At 37.9% G+C, this 20,011-nt stretch overlaps 1 protein-coding gene and 1 pseudogene across 1 annotated transcript in view; both read left to right on the top strand.

Moving 5' to 3' along the window:
- Positions 1 to 20,011, top strand: part of KIF15 (kinesin family member 15) — a 171,595-nt gene that overhangs the window by 30,229 nt on the left and 121,355 nt on the right. Inside the window, exons 5-7 of the mRNA XM_077129585.1 lie at positions 12,594 to 12,631; positions 17,336 to 17,433; positions 18,222 to 18,401. Of these exons, the coding sequence (XP_076985700.1) occupies positions 12,594 to 12,631; positions 17,336 to 17,433; positions 18,222 to 18,401 (316 nt within the window). The remainder of the gene's footprint in view (positions 1 to 12,593; positions 12,632 to 17,335; positions 17,434 to 18,221; positions 18,402 to 20,011) is intronic.
- LOC143657749 (translation machinery-associated protein 16 pseudogene) lies at positions 4,849 to 7,180 on the top strand (annotated as a pseudogene).

Raw genomic sequence — 20,011 nt, 5'->3', positions numbered from 1 at the left:
CCTATACAAAAATTCAAAGTGGATTGAAGACCTAAATGTAAGAGCCTGTACCGTAAAACTTCTAGAACAAAATGTAGGGAAACATCTTCAAGATCTAGTAATAGATAACATCTTAAACTTTGCATCTAAGGCACAAGCAGCAAAAAGGAAAAATAGACAAATGGAAACTCCTTAAGATCAAGAGCTTCTGTGCCTCAAAGGACGTTGTCAAAAACATGAAGAGGCAGCCAACTCATTGGGAGAAAATATTTGGAAACCATATATTAGATAAAGGTTTGATACGTTGTGTACATAAAGAAATTTTACAGCTCAGCAACAAAAAAACAAACAACCCAATTATAAAATGAATAGAAAATATGAATAGACACTTTTCTCAAGAGCAATACAGATGACTGAAAAGCACATGAAGAGATGCTCATTTTTATTAGCTATATGGGAAATGCAAATTAAGATGACAATGAGATATCACATCTGTAAGAATGGCTGCTGTTGAACAAACAGAAAACTGCAAATGTTGGCAATGACGTGGAGAAATGGGAACACTAACTATTGGTGAGAATGTATAATGGTGCAGTCACTGTGGAAAACAGTTTGGTGATTCCTCAGAAAACTAAATAGTGGGTTGCCTTATGACCTGGCAATACCAGTACTTGGTATATACCCAGAAGAGTTGAGGGCAGTGACATGAACAGACATTTGTGAACCGATATTCGTAGTGGCACTATTCACAGTTGCCAAAAGAAGGAAACAATACAGGTGCCCATCCACAGATGAGTAGATAGACAAAATGTGGTATAAACATAATGACGGAATATTTCTTTAATTAATTTATTTATTAATTAAAAAAATTTAACAACAAACGAACTAAAACATTAACATATGATCATTCCGTTCTACATATATAATCAGTAATTCACAATATCACTACATAGTTGCATATTCATCATTTCTTAGAACATTTATATCAATTCAGAAAAATAAGAAGACAACAGAAAAAAATAAAATGAAAACAGAAAAATATCCCTTACCCCTCTCTTTCATTGATCACTAGCATTTCAAACTAAATTTATTTTAACATTTGTTCCCCCTATTTATTTTTATTTCATATGTTTTACTCGTTTGTTGACAAGGTAGATAAAAGGAGCATCAGACACAAGGGTTTCACAATCACACAATGACGGAATATTTTGTAGCAGTAAGACGAAATAAGGTCCCAAAGCGTATGATGACACAGATGAACCTTAAGGACATAATAAGCCAGACACAGAGGGATAGATACTGTATGATTTCACTATTATGACTCTGGTAAAAGTAAACTCAGAGGCTTATAGGGGACTTAGAGATACACAGAAACTAGAGACAGGGCAAAGGCTACCCAATGAGGTTGAACTTAAAATGTAAGGTAACAGATAGAAGAGAAGGCACTTTCACTTGCCATATTGAAAGTGGCTGTAATTGAAAGGGGTTGTATCACATACCTCCCCAATTAACTCTACAGTTACAAATAAGTTATTACATGATTTACTTCAAACGTTTGTTCTTGTACAAAGAGTCATAACATAGAGGTATGGTGAAAACTAACATTACATGCTATGGCCTATACTTAATAGGAAGACATCAGCAGTACCACATCAATATCAGGGGGATTGATGAGGCTGTGTTTTAATTGGTTCTTTGTCTCTTTGGACCAGAGAAAACTGTCTAAAATTGAGAGTGCTGATGATTGTACAACTGAATGAGGATAATGTGATATGTGGAGAGGTCCAAAGGGCACAATGACCAAGAAGCAAAATGGTGAACTGTGATGTATACGTATGATGGAATACTGTGTGATTACAAAAAGGAATGATGTGAGGTATGCAACAAAGTGAATGGACCTGGAAATATTGTGGTGTGAAAAATAAGCCAGAAACAAAAGAACAAAGTATGCTCTGTTTTAGAAAATACAAGAAAATTGGAGTCTAGATTGTAAGCTCTTACAGCACTCACACTTAGTCCAGAATTGGAAGTGTATTTCTAGATTTTGAGATGCTGTGCTTTATGTGTATAAGCTGGTATTTTCCTGAAACATTGATACCTCTGTGACACCTGTGTTAGTCAGGGTTCTGTAGAGAAACAGAACCAACAGGAGAGATCTATAAATAATGAGATTTATGTAAAGGTGTCTCATGCACCCATGGGAATGGAAGAGTCTGAAATCTGTAGGGCAGGCTGTGAAGCTGGTGGTTCTGATGAAGAATCTGGATGACCACAGGAAATGCTTGTTGGCTGAAGAAGCAGCGAAAAAGTCCCCCTTCCTTGAAAGTGTTCAGCTGATTGGATTATATCATTGTGGAAGGCATGCTGTGATTGATTGCATATGTAATCAGCCACAGATGCAATCACCTGACAGAAGGTTTAATCAGCCAGCCAGGAAATATCCTTGCAGCACCGGTGAGGTCAATGCTTGCCTGACCAGACAACTGGGCATAATCTTTTGTCCAAGTAGATACCAGAACCTAATCATCACAGTCTAACTGTGGTCATCTTGGCCGCTATACGCATCACCTTGAAAAACTCTAATTTCCAAATAGAACACAATAATAGATCTATGTTATGCCTAACCATACTCAACTGTCCTGCATACAATCACAAACGTGCTACATCTCTCCAGAATAGGGTGCAAGTCCTTATGTAACATTCACTCTTAAATTTCATATCTTATGACTTAAATACTATAATATGAACAATACAGCTTATGTCATATGATATGAGGAAAACAAAATATTTGCTTATGTACGAATGGAAACATAAAACAGGAAGTAAATATTCATATAATCATAATCCTCGTTTCTGTGACTGGTCATGTGGTGGTAGTTCATATTTACCATACCTTCTACTACCCATTCCATGTTCCCTTTATCCTCAGCAAGCGCTTCAGCTGGTTGTGGCTTTTTGCTGTGTGGAGTGCCCAGACCTTCATTCCTGAAGTTTCTAGGCCATTGGTAGTCCTGCCTGGATTGGTTTGTTGCAGTTTTCCATTGACGTTAATCACAGGGCATGGTAACACTAAGAGACATCCTAGTGCATTTCCTGTATTCCAGGAAAGCTCTTTACCTCTATTGTGTATTTGCAGTACTATTTCCCCTTGATAGTCAGGAAGGAACACTTTTCCTCTTGGGACTAAGACTTGTAGACCAGCAGGTTTCAGGAACAGGAAGCAAAAATTTTCTTAATAGATCACTAGGGGTGACAGTGAGTGGTGACACTCCCATTTCCACCCCTTGATTCCTGTATCTGTGAATCCTGGCTATGGGTAAACAGCACCATAGAGTGGGCCTGTGATTCAGAGTATATAGAGCCTCCTGAAGAACATTACCACAGCTCTGCAAGGTATTGCTACCTAGTTGGCACTGTAATTGGGTTTTCAAAAGGCCATTCCACTGTTCTAGCAACCCAGCTGCCTCTGGATGATGTGGAACATGGTAAGACCAGAGAATTTTATGAGCATGTTCCCATTCCTGCACTTCATTTGCTGTGAAGTGGGTTCCTTGATTAGAAGCAATGCTGTGTGAAACACCATGACAGTGGATAAGTCATTCTGTAAGTCCATGCATGGTAGTTTTTTGCAGAAGCATTGCATGCAGGAATGCAAACCCATATATGGACTATGTTTCTATTATAGTTAGAAAAAGATGGAGTGGTCCAATGTTATCAACCTGCCACGAGGTAGTAGGCTGATCACCTTGGGGAATGGTGCCATATTGGGGACTGAGTGTGGGTCTCTGCTGCTGGCAGATTGGGCCCTCAGCAGTGGCCATAGCCAAATTGGACTTTGTGAGTGGAAGTCCATGTTGCTGAACCCATGCATAACCTCCATCCCTATCACCATGCCCACTTTGTTCATGAGCCCACTGGGCAATGGCAGGAGTGGCTATGGAAAGAGGATGACTTGTATTCACAGGGTGGGTCATCTTACCCACTTGATTATTACTTCTGTAGTCACCCTCTAGTGAGCATTCACATGGGACATATATGTCTTTAAGTTCTTTGCCCACTCAGAAATGTCTGTCCACATACCTCTTCCCCAGACCTCTTTGTTAACAATTTTCCAATCATGCTTCTTCCAAATCCCTGACCATCCAGCCAAGCCATTAGCAACAGCCCATGAGTCAGTATACAGACACACCTCTGGCCAGTTCGCCTTCCAAGCAAATGAACAACCAGGTGCTCTGGTTGACGTTCTGCCCACTGGGAGGATCTCCCCTCACCACCGTTCTTTAAGGACATCCCAGAATGGAGTTGTTGTGCTGCAGCTGTCCATTTCCGGGTGGTTCCTGCTTATCATGCAGAACCACTGGTAACCCAGGCCCGAGTTTTCTCTTCCTCAGTCACTCGGCTAAGAAACTCCCCAAGAGGCCATAGCTCTGGTCTAGAAAAGAGCAGGTAATGTGGCAGGAGTGGGGCCATGGGCATTTGCGTCAATTCCTCATGTATCTTACTTGTGCCTTCAGGACCTGCTTGAGCCCTATCTCTAATATACCATTTCCATTTTATGATGGAGGGCTGCTGTGCATGCCCAACTTTATGTCTTGATAGGCCAGACAACACCCAGTTTATGATAGGCAACTCAGGTATCATGGTAACTTAGTGGCCCATGGTTAAGCGTTCAGTCTCTGCTAAGGCCTAGTAGCAGGTTAATAGCCGTTTCTCAAAAGGAGAGTAGTTATCTGCAGCAATGGTAAGGCTTTGCTTCAAAATCCTAAGGGCCGGGACCGGAGCTTCTCCCGGAGAAGTACCCGCTGTCGTCGCTGCGGCCGCCCCCGCTGGAGCACGGAGGCCCACCAGGACGCGGGGACGTCACCATGATTAAAGAATGAAAAGGCCTTGCATCTCAACATTATTGGTGAAAAACTACAGTGGTTTCACAGTCACCTTGATCCCCAAAAAGTAGAATATTCAAAGAAAGATGCTTGTGAATTAATTGAAAGGTATTTAAATCGATTCAGCAATGAACTAGAGCAGATTGAGTTACATAACAGCATCAGAGACAGGCAGGGAAGGCGGCACCATGCCCGGGAGACAGTCATCACACAGACGATGGCGCGTGAATGGCAGCAGTATGAAGGATACGGTTTTGAGATCCCAGACATTGTAGATGCAAGTAATTTGAAAACTTTTAGAGAAAGGAATGGGATATTGATCTGAAGAAATTGCCAAACATTAAAATGAGAAAAATCTGTGCTAAAGATGCAGCTCCCAAGAAGTGCAAGAGGAAAAGTGTTACAACTGTAGATAAACATTTAGAGGAATTGCAGCTAAAAGGTGAAACAGACTCAGATGAGGAAATGACTGCAGTGGCCTAATTGTCTTTGAGTTTAAAATTAATAATCTAAGAGCTTCAGGTTATACTCACTGAAGATTTTAAACATTGCCTAGCTACAGGAATTTGCTTTAGATCATTCTCTTACATGAAGAGAATCCCGTTTGTAGTTTCAAAAGTGATGTTATGGGGCAGTCCACAGTGGCTCATTGGTAGAGTTCTCACCTGCCATGCTGGAGACCCAGGTTTGATTCCCGGTGCCTGCCTGCCCGTGTATTTAAAAACAAACAAACAAACAAATAAACAAAAAACAGCTCCCAGAACAAAGATCTGGAGCCATTAAAAATGATGCTGTGGTTTTCACTTAAAAAACAAGATTGCTTTATCATTTATACTATCATGCTAAGGTGGATATGAAGTGATCTGCAAAACACATTTAACCTGAATTTCCAGGATGATGTGATATGAATAAGGACAAAACGTTCTAATTCTTTACCTCATGTTTACTGACAACTGCCTAATCTCACAGTTTGGGGCGTGGAAGGCATTCTCTTTCTAAAAGGGTCCTGTGGATACTTCTCCAGCTGTTTTGATGGCAAAGCTGTCTTTCAGAATAGAGTCACACTAATCCTATTGAATATCAAACCCATTTTCTTTTGTTATAATATAGGGAAGAATTTGACGTGAAATTCTTATAGGCTGTTGGATTTTACATTAATCATATTTGCCATCTTCTGAGCCAGAGTTTATTGGTTAAAAAAAATCATTTGTATCCCATACATAATCTCTTACCTTCTGTGCCCATTGAAAGGATGTATGCACCTTAGAAAAGCCATGTTTTAATCCTAATCCCATTTTGTGGGAGCAGTTGTTCCTTCTAATCCCTGTTCAGCACTATCTGTTGGAAACTTGATTAAGTTATCTCCACAGAGATGTGATTCAATGAACTGGGTAGATAGAGACATCTACACCCATTCTGTGTGGATCTTGATTGGTTTACTGGAACCCTATAAAAGAGAAACATTTTGGAGAAAATAAGAGCTGAGAGAGCAGAATGATGTAGCCATGAGAAGCAGAGGGTCCACCAGTCAGTGACCTTTGAAGATGAAGAAGGAACATGCCTCCCAGAGAGCTTCATGCAACAGGAAGCCAGGAGAAGAAGCCAGCAGATGACTCTGTGTTCACCATGTGCGCTTCCAGATGAGAGAGGAACCCTGACTCTGTTTGCCATGTGCCTTCTCACTTGAGAGGAAAACGCTGAACTTCGTTGGCCTTCTTGAACCAAGCTGTCCTTACCTGAATGCCTTAGATTGGACATTTCTATAGACTTGTTTTAATTGGGACATTTTCTCAGCCTTAGAACTGTAAACTAGCAACTTATTAAATTCCCCTTGTTAAAAGCCATTCCATTTCTGATATATTGCATTTTGGCAGCTAGTAAACTAGAACATCTTCTAAGGAGATAATTTCAGGATAGATCCTTTTGATTATGTATTGTTTTCTGCTTCCTCATTGTGAAAAATAGGTTTTGTTTGTGGAAACATAGCAAAATTGGTTAACATAAATGACCTATATCTTTAATGGTAGAGTTTTGTTTTTTCCTCCAAGAGGTAGGTTAAGTTGACATACAAGTCAGTGTTTCAAGTGTCAGAAAAAACATGAATGGAATAGAATGTTCTTCCTGGCGCTCATTAAATGCAACATATCTTTTAGTCTATTTTCTAAAAGAACAATGGAATCATATTTGAGTATTTTCAAGAGAAGAAAAAAGTGTTGTATGAAGTTAACTAGATGTCAACTGTCTTTATTAATAGTCTAAAGTGTTAAAACTTATTTATGAAAAATAAAATTTATTTACACATTAAAAAAAAAAAATCCTAAGGGCCTATGTTGTGATTCTCCTAGAGGTGCCTACCAAAGGCTCCAGATCGCATCCGCATTTGCCACTGACACTGTATCATTGGATTTGCTCAAGTGGCAGAGCAGCTTGCACAGAAGCCAGGATCTGTCTCAGAGCCTCCTCTTGATCTAGTCCCCATTCAAAACTAGCAGCTTTTCTGGTCACTCAGTAATTGGGCGGACTAGCACACCCAAATTAGTAATATGTTGTCTCCAAAATCCAAAGAGGTCAACTAGGTGTTGTGCCTCTTTTTTGGTTGTAGGAGGGGCCAGATGCAACAGCTTATCCTTCATCTTAGAAGGGATATCTCAAAATACACCACACCACTGGACACCTAGAAATTTCACTGAGGTGGGAGGTCCCTGTATTTTTGTTGGATTTATCTTCCATCCCCTGACATGTAAATACCTTTCCAATAAGTCTTGAATAGTTGCTACTTCTTGCCCGCTAGGTCCAGTCAGCATTGTATCATCAATATAATGGACCAGTGTGATGTCTTGTGGGAGGGAGAAATGATCAAGTTCCCTTTGGACAAGATAGTGACATAGGGCTGCAGAACTGATAGACCCTTGAGGGCAGGACAGTGAAAGTATACTGCTGGTCTTGCCAGCTGAATGCAAACTGTTTCTATCGGTCCTTACTGACACCTAATGAGAAAAAAGCATATGCCAGATCAATAACTGCACACCAGGTACCAGGTGATGTGTTGATTTGCTCAAGCAGTGATACACATCTGGAATAGCAGCTGTAATTGGAGTCACCTGGTTAAGTTTATAGTAATCCATTGTTATCCACCAAGTCCCATCTGTTTTCTGCATGGGCCAAATAGAAGAGTTGAGTGGGGATGTGGTGGAAATCAAGGCCCCTGCATCCTTCAGGTCCTTAAGAGTTACACTAATTTCTGCAGTCCCTCCAGGAATATGGTATTGCTTCAGATTTGCTATTTTGCCAGGCAGGTGCAGTTCTAGTGGCTTCCACTTGTTCTTCCCTACCATAATAGCCCTCACTTCATGAGTAAGAGAACCGGTGTGGGAATTTTGTCAGTTACTGAGTATGTTTGTTCCAATTATGCATTCTGGAACTGGGGAAATGACCACAGAATGGGTCTAGGAATGCATTTGGACCCACTGTTAGATGTACCTGAGCTAAAATTCCATTGATCACCTGATGTCCATAGACCCCTACTCTGACATGGACCAAAGTGATGTTTTGGGTCTCCTGGAATTAGTGTCACTTCTAAGCCAGTGTCTAATAATTCCCCAAATATCTGATCATTTCCTTTTCCCCAGTGCATAGTCACCCTGGTAAAGGCCATAATCTCCTTGGGGAAGGTTGGGAGGAAGGGTAGCAGTGTAAATTTTGGGCAGTGTAAAAGACTCCTTCTCCAAGGATATCCAGCCCTCCCCTCATTCTAAGGCTCTGGGTCTGTAAACTGTCTCAAGTCCAGGAATTGATTAAGGGGCCTTGATTCTCTTTTGTTGTAATTCAAGTTAGACTTCTGTTCACTTGACCTAGAATTCTTCTGCTTATACAGCTCAAATAAGAATTTAGTAGACTGCTCATCTATTTTACTTCTAAGTACCCCATGATCTACTAGCCAATGCTACAAGTCTTTGTGAGTCAGATTATTTTGACTGCTGCTTTGAGTCTGCTGTCCATTATGTTGGCCATGTCCACTTTTTCTATAGTGATTCTGTCACGACATCAATCACATATTGATGATATCATACAGATTGGACCTAGTGAGCAACTTCTGCCAACTCAGGATCCAATCACCCCCATTGTGTTTAAGGATTCCAGCTCAGTGACAGCAGTTCCCACAATAGTACTCTTCAGAAAAGGGTGACTACAGAGCTCTTCTGGAATGGTGAAACTAGTCTCACAAATTTATTTCTCAAGGTTCTGGTGAAAGATACGTCTTTCTTTCTCTGGGTGTTCCTGGGGTGTGTGAGCAGGTCTTCCATGATAAATCTGCTCTAACATTCCCATCTCTCTAAGCCTCTGCATCTCCCCATCTACATTATACCAAGGCAATTCTTGCATTTCAACTTCAAGTAATGTCGGCCACCTTTGGATCCATGTTTCGGCCAACCATCCAGACAAACTGTTAACGCCCTTTCTAACCCCTTGAGCTATAACATTGTATGCAGAATCTCTGCCTAGTGGACCCATATCAATAAATTCAGCTTGATCCAACTTTATATTCCTTCCACCATTATCCCACACCCTTAATATCCATTACCACACATATTCCCCTGATTTCTGTTTATATAGATTGACAAACGAATGCAGTCCTTTTGGAGTATAGTATACCTTCTCATGGGTCAGATTTTGTACCTCACCTATTGGGGCCTGTTGGGACTTTTGTGTAGTTATAGGTCTTGAAGAAAAGAGAGGTGGTGGGGATGGGTCATGAAAAGAAATAGAAATGCCTTTCAAGCTAATTACTTCAGGGCATTTTGTTGCAGTTTCACCTGGTGCTATAGGATTAGTTGCTTCAGACAGTAGTGAGGGCTTTCTCCCTAAGGGAGGTGGTTACAGGGTTATTAGGCACAGATGAGTTAATCTCGTTAGGTGGAGGTAGGATGGCCGACTCCTCTGAGGATATTGAAACCGTGAAGCTGTTTCTTCAAGGCAGGCTGGAAGTGGGGAAATGCTTTCCTCCGAACAGTCCATTATAGGTCTGTCTAGCAAAGGCTTAACAGATTCCAGGGATCCCATCTTCCTATTGCTATCATTATCAAGTGATATTATCACCACCCCATGTTTCAGGATCCCATTCTTTTCCAAAGCCCTTGCAAGGTTGAGATTTTAGTTTACATTGTAAATCTGCTACTCGCACAATGAAGCTTTGTGTCTGTGACCACAGGAAATAAAATTTTCTTTCAGGGTACACATGGAGACTTTACATTGTTCATAGGGCACCGAAGTTTCAAATTTGAAACCTTCAATTCATCCCTTTCCCTCATCACTGGTTGTATCTAACAACCAGTCAACATCATTTGACTTCTTACTTCCACAAAACTCTAAAAGTGTCAAAAAACATTATCACCCAGAGTCTTGCCTTTTATAATGTACAATTAGCAGAATCTAATGGTGATATTTTGAGTATCTCTTGCCAGCTCACCCCATGGACTGTTAGTGCCATCTTGATTATTGGAAATAGAGTCATTAGTGCCTCAGTCTAGTCAGAATAGGAAACCCCAATTGTAAAAAACCTATTTTTAAGACTTTGTTTCTCAAGAACCACTCCTGGTATCAAGCTGTTTTAGTCAGGGTTCTCTAGAGAAACAACAGAAGAAATTCTGTAAATATGAAATTTATAAAGGTGTCTCAAAGTAACTGTGGGAACAGAAGAGTTCAAAATCCATAGGGCAGACTGTGAAGCTGGTGGCTGTGTTGAAGGGTCTGGAGGAACTCCACAGGAGAGGCTTGCTGGCTGAAGAGGCAGTGGACGAGTCCCTCTTCTTCCTTAAAAGCCTTCAGCTGAATGAGTCATCTTACTGTGGGAGATACACCTTACTTGATCACAGATGTAATCAGCCACAGACACTATCAACTGACGATTTAATCATCCAGTTCCTTGCAGCAACTCAGGCTGGTGCTTCCCTGACTAGACAACTGGGCATAATCATTTGGCTAAGTTGACACCAGAATCCATCACACATCTAATATTCAGAACTGGAATTCTGCCTCTCTGAAAGACTGCATCTCTGTGTACAGCAATTGTTAAAGTAACTGAAGAAAGAGATCAGGCTTCAATTAGAGATAAAAATAAAGCCGATCTGCTAGGAACTAAGATGAATCAGAATACAGGGAAGGATGATAGTGTACATATTCTGGAGTTTCACCTATTGTATGAGACCAAAGACAGAGAGGTTTATTTTGTCTGAAACCTAATTTAATGTAATACATAATCTGAACCAACCTGCCTGGATAGCTTATTTTAAGAACCTAACCACATGGAATGCTGGATGGGAACGAGGTCTTGTAATTTGATATCATTTATGTAATACCCTGATACATCCCAGACTATTTTGGGCTGATACTTTAAAAGTATTGGTAGAGTTCCTTGTAGGACTCAAGAAAAAATATATAGAACTATTACATTTCCCCATCTAGGAAACCCCTGGTACTCTCTCAAACATTAGGGACTACCAAGAAAATAGGCCAAGTATTTGATTTTGGGAATTGCCTGTAGAAAATTCATTTTTGTAGTGAAGAAGCTAGGGCTACTTATAATTATGCCTGAGAGTTGCATACAGAAAAAGTCTGTTGTTGCACAGATCTAGCCTCTCTTTCTAAGCCCAACTCTGCCAAGAAAATCATTACGCTACCCGCTATGTGGGACATAACAGCCAGGGGTGAAAGTCTTCCTGAAAGCATGGGACATGCTTCTCAGGCATGAGCTTGGACCTGGCAACATTGGATCGACAATGCCTTCCGGGCCAAAAGAGGGAAAAGAAATATAATGAAATAAGGTGTCATTGCCTAACAGAGTTCAAATGGAGCCAAGAGGCTGTTCTGGAGGATACTCTTATGCGCATTTCAGCTAGATATTGCTAATTGCCATGGTTTGCCAAAAGGCACCAACATCATTCCTGTTAACCATGAGACCCTACAAAAGTTTCACGCACTAAGCTTACTTTCCTGACACTTAATACACTTCAGAGAGTTCCTAGGACAGATAAGTCTTAAAACCCAGAAGGGGTAGCCACTTCAATAATATCAACTAATTCCATCCCCCGTCCTATATTGTTGATACCCCTGGGCATACCCCAAAGACCCCAATAGATTGGTAGTAGGATTAAAGGAGGAGGAGTTGTAATAGAGAAGGTGGAATTTAACAAGCAAGTATGACTGCTGAATCAATGATGTTTCTTTGGGTCTCTGGTATTTTGGAACAGCTAGACGGTAAAACCCGAAGTTGTAAAATAGTAACCCATTTGAATTGGGTTCTCTAAGTACTTATTAAAATGTACTCTTAAAAATATTGCTCCTTTATTATTATTTTTTACTTTTTATACATAAGTTATATTTCAGAATGAAGAACGTTTTATAAAACTAAAAAAAAAAATTAAGGGGAAAACCAAGTTGTAGATTAGTATGAAAAACATGATCCCAATTTTTCTAAGTTAAAATTAAATGAAAACCCTCATGGTCTATTTTGTATAATTTGGAAGAATTTCATCAGACAATTAACAGTCAGCTCTTAGGGGTGGGAGTGGACCGAAAAAAGATGGATCATTTTTTATTTCATATAATTTAAGAAAAGAAAAATTGTAAGTTAATTTTGTTGGGAAAATTTATATACTAGTAGACCATATTAAAATAGTCTAGATTTCTAAGTTTGATGTACAAAAGTGATATGTAAAATCTTCTCTTTTGCAGTGGACAAACTGGCTCAGGGAAAACATTTACAATGATGGGTAAGTAAAGTAAATGTTGACATTTTCTGGTTTCTGGTCTTAATCTACTCTTTCTGTTATGATAGCGCTAAGATACATTTTTGGGTGAAGGTATAATTTCTGTATGTGATATTGACCTTATAAAATTATGAATATTCCTCAGGCTTCTGCCAGATTACAAGTTCCTTGATAGCAAAGTCTATATATTGATCATATTTATAACTATTTTCACCAGGTCACCGCTTAGCACAAAGTAGGTACTCAATAAACATTAAAAAATGTTTTTAAAAAGTTTAATGAATTTTTACATATTTATACAACTGTGTAACACTATTCAAAACAAGATTCCTAGTTATTAATTACCCCCATAATTTGTCTCCTCTAAAGTATCCTTTATTCTGACTTCTGTGATTTATGCTATCATTAGTTTTGTGTTTTTGGTTTTCCTACAAATGGAGTTATACAGTATGTACTCTTTTGTGTCTGAAGATTCATTCATGTTAAAAGTTAGAATGGCCATAGCCCAAATACCTCTAAAGAGTGAGACAGAAAGATCAAAGTGATGGTGGAGTACAGAGAAAGTAGGGTTTAACAATTGAATATGATTACTGAATCATTAAATTGATACTTCTTTTAGTCTCCATATCTTAGAGTAGCTAGAAGTAAAAACCTAAAATTGTGAAATTGAAACCCATACCAAGGTCTGAGGTCTGTTCTACAATCAATTGTTGTGCTGTTGTTTGAAATTTATGCTTTTTTCTATATATGTTATTATTCACAAAAAAGAAAAAAAAGTCGATTGTGATGACAAAAAAAAATTTGTTCTTTCTATCCTCGTATATTCTGGAGCAGCTAGAAGGAAAAATCTGAGAAGCTGGTATGGCAGCCCATGACAAACTGCATTCTGTCCTGTAACTACTTGTTGAAGAGTGCTTTGAAAACTATTGCTTTTTTCTTTCTTTGCTTTGTATATGTTATATTATACAATATAAAAGTTAAAATTTTTTTTTAAAAAAGATTCATTCATGTTGTTGCAGGTAGTATTAGTTTATTTCCATTGCTGTATAATATACTATTGTATAAATGAATATACTACACATTTTCCATTCTACTGTCTATGGATATCTAGATGATTTCCAGTTTGAAACCTTATAAAAAATGCTAGAGTGGACATTTCCCCTTGTATTTGGCTATGTGTCCTTGGAAATTCATTTTTTTTTTTTTCATCTCAGAGTTCTTTATTAGAAAACAAATTAATCACACTAAAGAACACAAAAGAAAAGGAACATAATCTTGCAATTCTAGAACACAAAACTAAATTATATGGTAAGGGATTCTTAAATTTTCAAAGAGTAGAAAAAGAAAAAAGTAATAATTGACAATCATTTAGGACAGTGTTTCTCAAATTTAGCTCCTTCCACAGACATCTTCTTGGGGAGGGAGCCACAAGATTTCTGTAGTAATTTTTTAATTTTGCGTTTTAAATTTGAGAATCTAAATCAAAGTAACACACAGTTGTTCGGGATTACCTGGACAAATATCTTACATAAAAATACTGCCACATGATTGCAGCATCTTCACTTGTGTCTCTGACCCCTGTGGCACCAAGTGAGAACAGCACTTAACTTTTCATGCAGAGTTTCTCAACTTGGGTCCTTACAGACTTTTCATGGAATTGTTGAACGTTTCCCATGAAAACTATTAAGTTGTCAAGGTTGAGAACACTTGTTTAGTGTTCTAAACCACGGCTCAGAGTTGTGTTTCTCAATGTGGGATAAGATGATATAAAGATGATGAAGGGGGATATGCAGGTAGTTTGAAAACGCACATTTAAGAAGCTATTGATTTCCTCATGCTAACTCTAGAGGGTCAAGCTCAGCAAGATATCTTTGACTGATGTGTAGCACAAAAGACCAAATACAGATTAAGCCTGGGGGGCCTGGAATAAGCATGGTCGTGGTTGAGAAACACTGGTTTAGAGGTAGAGGACTGCTGGCACATGAACAGTAAAACAATATGCCAAAGAGAAAGAATATCTTTCAGATCAATGGATAAATATTAAACCAGAACTTGTCATGGTGTTTTTGAACTCAAAGACCACTCCAGAAGAAACCCAAGATGGTTCATCAATCTTTTCATCCCCATGGTGTGGGGATGGAAATTCATTTTTATTGGGTATATATCTAGGGTTGAAATTGTTAGGTCATAGGGTATAATGTAATATAATAGTATAGTATACTAAGTATATTCAGCTTATACTATTAAATAGTTTCCCAAAGTGATTGTTCCAGCAGTATGTGGAAGTGCCAGTTGTTCCACATCCTTGTCCACATTTAGTATTATCAGTTGTTCTAGTTTGCTAGCTGCTGGAATGTAATATACCAGAAACAGAATAGCTTTTAAAAAGGAGAATTTAATAAATTGCTAGTTTACAGTTCTAAGGCTGAGAAAATGTTCCAGTTAAAACAAGTCTATAGAAATGTCCATCCAGAGAGAGATACCTTGGTTCAAGAAGGCCGATGAAGTTTAGGATTTCTCAAGTGAGAAGGTACATGGCAAACACAGTCAGGGCTTCTCTCTCAGCTGGAAGGGCACATGGCAAACATGGCATCATCTGCTAGTTTTTTCTCCTGGCTTCTTGTTTCATGAAGCTCTCCGGGAGGTGTTTTCCTTCTTCATCTCCAAGGGCCGCTGGCTTGTGGACTCAGCTTTGTGGTGCTGCAGCATTCTCTGCTCTCTCCAAATCTCTTGTCTCCAAAATATAGAACTTCAGAAACTAATCAAGACCCACCCAAATGGGTGGAGATATGTCATCACCTAATCCAGTTTAACTACTCTCGATTACATCACATCTCCAGGGAGATGATCTAATTGCAGTTTCAAACATATGGTGCTGAATAGGGATTAGAAGAAATGGCTGCCTTTACAAAATGGGATTAGGATTAAAACGTGGCTTTTCTAGGGGACACACATCCTTTCAAACCAGCATATCAGTTTTTAAATTTTTACCCATTCCAGATTATGTGTATTATGTTTCTTGTTGTATGTCTAGTGGCAATTGAGCTCCTTTCATATGATTATTAGACATTTGGGTAGCCTCTTTGAAATACCCATTCAAGTTTTTTCTCATTTTCAAAATTAGCTTGTCTTTTTCTTACTGATTTGTTGTAGAGATTCTTTATATAATAGAAATTAGCCATTTATGATACAGGTTACCACATTTTATCTAGGTTTTTCATTTGTCTTTAACTATACTTAATTTTCTTTTTTTCCTGTGTTGAAGTTTATTTATTTATTTATTTATTTTACCAGCAAGCACAATGTTTTATTGAACAAATCTAGGTATAGTACAAAAATTTCTTGAAATGAAACACTGTTGTTAATTTATTGCAGTTCAGTGGCTTGGTTTTAATTTGTACTTTTATGAAATATGAAGTGAAATAATTTAACTTTCAACAGGAAAGCATACATTTTCTTTCTTGCTGAATCTGTAATATCTTTCACATATTAACAATTCCAAAATGCATATGCAGCCTTTAGTCATTCTGAAAAAGTGGTTTACAGTACCAAATAAATTAAAAAATAAACACTATCATCCCTTTAGGCTTTTCATTCATACAACAGTATCAAACTAAACATGAAAGGAATATGGCTGAAACTTCAGTGTGATTTGGAAAAAATACCCACAATTTTAATATTATAGATCATTTATTCAAATTATATCATTGTTTTTTTGTTCTTTTTTTTTTTCCCCTGGGCAGGCACTGGGAATTGAACCTGGGCCTCTGACATGGCAGGTGAGAATTCTGCCACTGAGCCACCATTGCACCACCCAAGTGTTGGTTTTTAAAAAATGGATATGGCCGAAGCCCAAAGTGCCAGAGTCCTTGCCCACAGAGATGCTCCTTTACTAGTTCTTCCATAATATCTGAGTAGCAAAAATTCAGATAATGTTATTTCTTGACTTTACTGAAACATAGCAGAAAGATAATATTTAATATTTGAAGGGAATTTTAACTTAAAAACAAAAGTGTGAAATTTGTTCCATGTAAAATAAGCACATCCTTAAAATAGGAAGTGTATGAAAGAAGCAAAGAATAAGAGAATCAGAGAAATGAGAAGAAATCTTCCTTTTCTTCTGAAACCCAAATTAGAACTGGAAGTTTATGTACTTTACCTTTATACTCTCACTTAATCCCTTACAACAGCCCTGTGAGGTAGTTATTACCATTATCTCATTTTAAGTTAAGAAATCTGAGACTTTAGAGATTAAGTGATTAGCCTATGGTAACACAACCAGCGCAGGGCCTCAGCCTGGACCACAGAGCAGCCTGACTTTAGATTGATGCTGCCCTTTGGAACTGGATGTCATATGCAGTAAAACACAATCAATAAACTACACTTGTTTGGTATTTCTGTTGATTTTGGTGCCTGACAATAGGAACATTTTTAAGCATAATACCTAGATGAATTATTTTGTTTGTCGAATCACAGCTACTTAAAATTGGTTGGAATCTGTTCTGTAATTTTCCATCATTCCCACTGATAGTCAGGTTCTATTATGGTATCTTGCACAGACCTAAATTTAACTTGTTTTAGAGTGCCAGTAGGAAACTCATTCTATATTTCAACCCATTTTTTGTATAAGGGGCTTGTATTGCCATTTTAAGGGACTCCTATAATAAAATAAAAATGAACAGCTTTAAAAACATTTTTATATTTTAGGACCATCTGAATCTGATCAGTTTTCTCATAACCTGAGAGGAGTAATCCCACGAAGTTTTGAATATTTGTTTTTCTTAATCGATCGTGAAAAAGAGAAGGTAAAGCTTACTGTAAAAATAAAGTGGATTTATGAAATGTCTGGTTTTGAAGAGTCACTTAATAATTGTCTCATGATTATGAAAGGGCAGAGTGGTACTCTACAATGTTGGTTAGGCTTGTATGGTATAAAAATAATTCTTAAGTTAAAATTAAGGGTTGTATTTTCAGTTTTAATTGGGTTTCTAGATTATAAAAGATACATTATACTTTAACCTAGATTGCTGGTTTAAAAGAAAGAATAAAGTAGTGTTTCGTAACAAGACAGAAAGTCTGAAGAAAATCTCAAGTGAGGAAAACTGAGATACACTGAGCCCACCTCCTACCTGTACTGACTCACAGATGACTGCAGATGTCCCTAGATCCTCATGACATTCCGTAGTGATGGACCTATCCTTACCTCCTTTGCAGCACCTGCTACCATCTGACCATGATCCCCTTGCTCCACATGTGATGCGGCTATGTCATCCTGGGCATTTGGTCTTCCCTCTTTCATTGGCTCCTAGGTTACTCATTAAATGCTCAATTCCCATCTCCCTGCTTTGGCTGTGAGGCACCTCTGGAAATCTGTAGGGCTCCTGGGGCCACAGTTTGATGTTGCTTAATATGACATGTGTGTTGAAACTAGTTATCTAGATATTTTCAACTGACCTTTAAGTATCTTATGTTGCATTAAAGGATAATATTGTAGGAAATTATATCGTGTGAAGCAAGTGAAAGATTAGCTCACAAGGAAAATAGGGATGAACATGTGAAAATAATACATCTAAGTTAGACTTCTTCTTTACAGGCTGGAGCTGGAAAGACTTTCCTTTGTAAGTGCTCCTTTATTGAAATCTACAATGAGCAAATATATGACCTACTGGATTCTGCATCAGCTGGACTGTATTTAAGGGAGCATATCAAGAAAGGAGTTTTTGTTGTTGGTGCAGTGGAGCAGGTGGTAACCTCAGCTGCTGAAGTCTATCAGGTACCCTGCCTTGCGCTATTTAATGGTTAGGCAATGTGGTATGCTGTGAAAGCATCTAGATCTCCACAAAAGCAAGAATTGAGGGTTAAAAATATTTTGTAAAGACAACGCAGAATGTTCATGAGAAGAAAAGAAAAAGGATTATGGCAGTGTTTAATACCTACCCCCTTAGTTGAAATAGAACTTTGAACCTCTTGATTTTGCATTTTTCTGTGTGCTATCATTCACATCAGGAAGTCTTAAGAACCATACTGCAGGTCACTGGGAGACAATTCCATCAGTATGCATATTTCTGTAGTGGTTCCTCCAGGGAGTTACCGGTTTGTTTGAGGCACTCCTTGGGAACTCTGACCTTTAAACTAGCTGGCTATTCTCTTCTACTTATTTTTTACCCTCGCTTACTTACTACGTTTCAAAAGCACTACTAGTGTTAAAAGCCAGTTTTGAGCATTCAGCATAGGACAAACTCTTTGACAGCGATTTACAAAATATTCTACTCATATTTTTGTAGAATTTAACCTGTCCAGTTGATTTTAAACAGTTTTTATTATGTATTATTTGATTTGATGTATACAAATTGCAACATGCATGGAAATTCTAAGCATAAGGTTAAAATGAGCTTGCAGGCGCCATTAGCTAATCTAAGACCCAATCATTTTCAATACTAGCCTATCTACATGTGTACTTCTCTGTGTCTCCATATCACCTCCTCCCCAAACAGAAGCACTATGCTCAATTTCATCATTTCCTTGCACTTTTTTAAATTGTAATTTTTATTTTGAGAAATAAAAAAAAAACTGAAAATACAGAGTAATGTGATAAATGCTTGTGTACCCAGTACTGAGAAGTGACAGCTGGTTTGTCATATTCTTTTGTTTGTTTTTAATTTTATTGTCATATTCTTTTATTAAAAAATACCTGAACAATACAGAAAACGTTGAAGTTCTTGTTTTGCAACATCTTCAATTCTATCATCCCCTCCCCAAGACAAACAAAATTATTAATACTCTTGCAAAGAAATTTTTATTTTTACTCATATGCATAACCATGAGCTATATATTATTTGCAAAGCAATTTTGTATTTTTACTAATAGGTATGACCATAAGCTATATGTTATTTTTGTGTTTTAAAAATTTATTTAAATGTTATATGAGCCAACCTATTCTGTAACTTGATTTCTTTTTCACTCAGCAGTACATTTGGAGATCTCTCCATGTTAGCACATCTAGAACTGCCTCATTCTTTTTTTTATGGGACAAATATTATGTTTAAACTACTTAACAAATTTATACAACAAATTATACAAAAAGCAAATTAATATTTTTAAATATTCTGTTAATAATTATTGTAGTAAAATATAAGTAACATAAAAATCAATTTAAGTGGACAATTCTTAGAGATTAAGTATACTGACAATACTGTGTAGCTTGAACCACTATCTTTTTCCAGATTCTATTGATCATCCCAAATTAAAACATATGCTCAATTAGCAATAACTTCGCATTGGCCCCTCCTGCCACCCCTGGTAACTAATGTTCTGCTTTCTGACTCTGAGTTTTCTTATTCTGATTTTTTCATGTCAGTGAAATCATTTGTCTTTTTTTTTTTT

Source organism: Tamandua tetradactyla, chromosome 15 (assembly GCF_023851605.1).
Source record: "Tamandua tetradactyla isolate mTamTet1 chromosome 15, mTamTet1.pri, whole genome shotgun sequence".
Lineage (NCBI taxonomy): Eukaryota > Metazoa > Chordata > Mammalia > Pilosa > Myrmecophagidae > Tamandua > Tamandua tetradactyla.
This window is presented reverse-complemented; position numbering and strand designations above follow the sequence as displayed.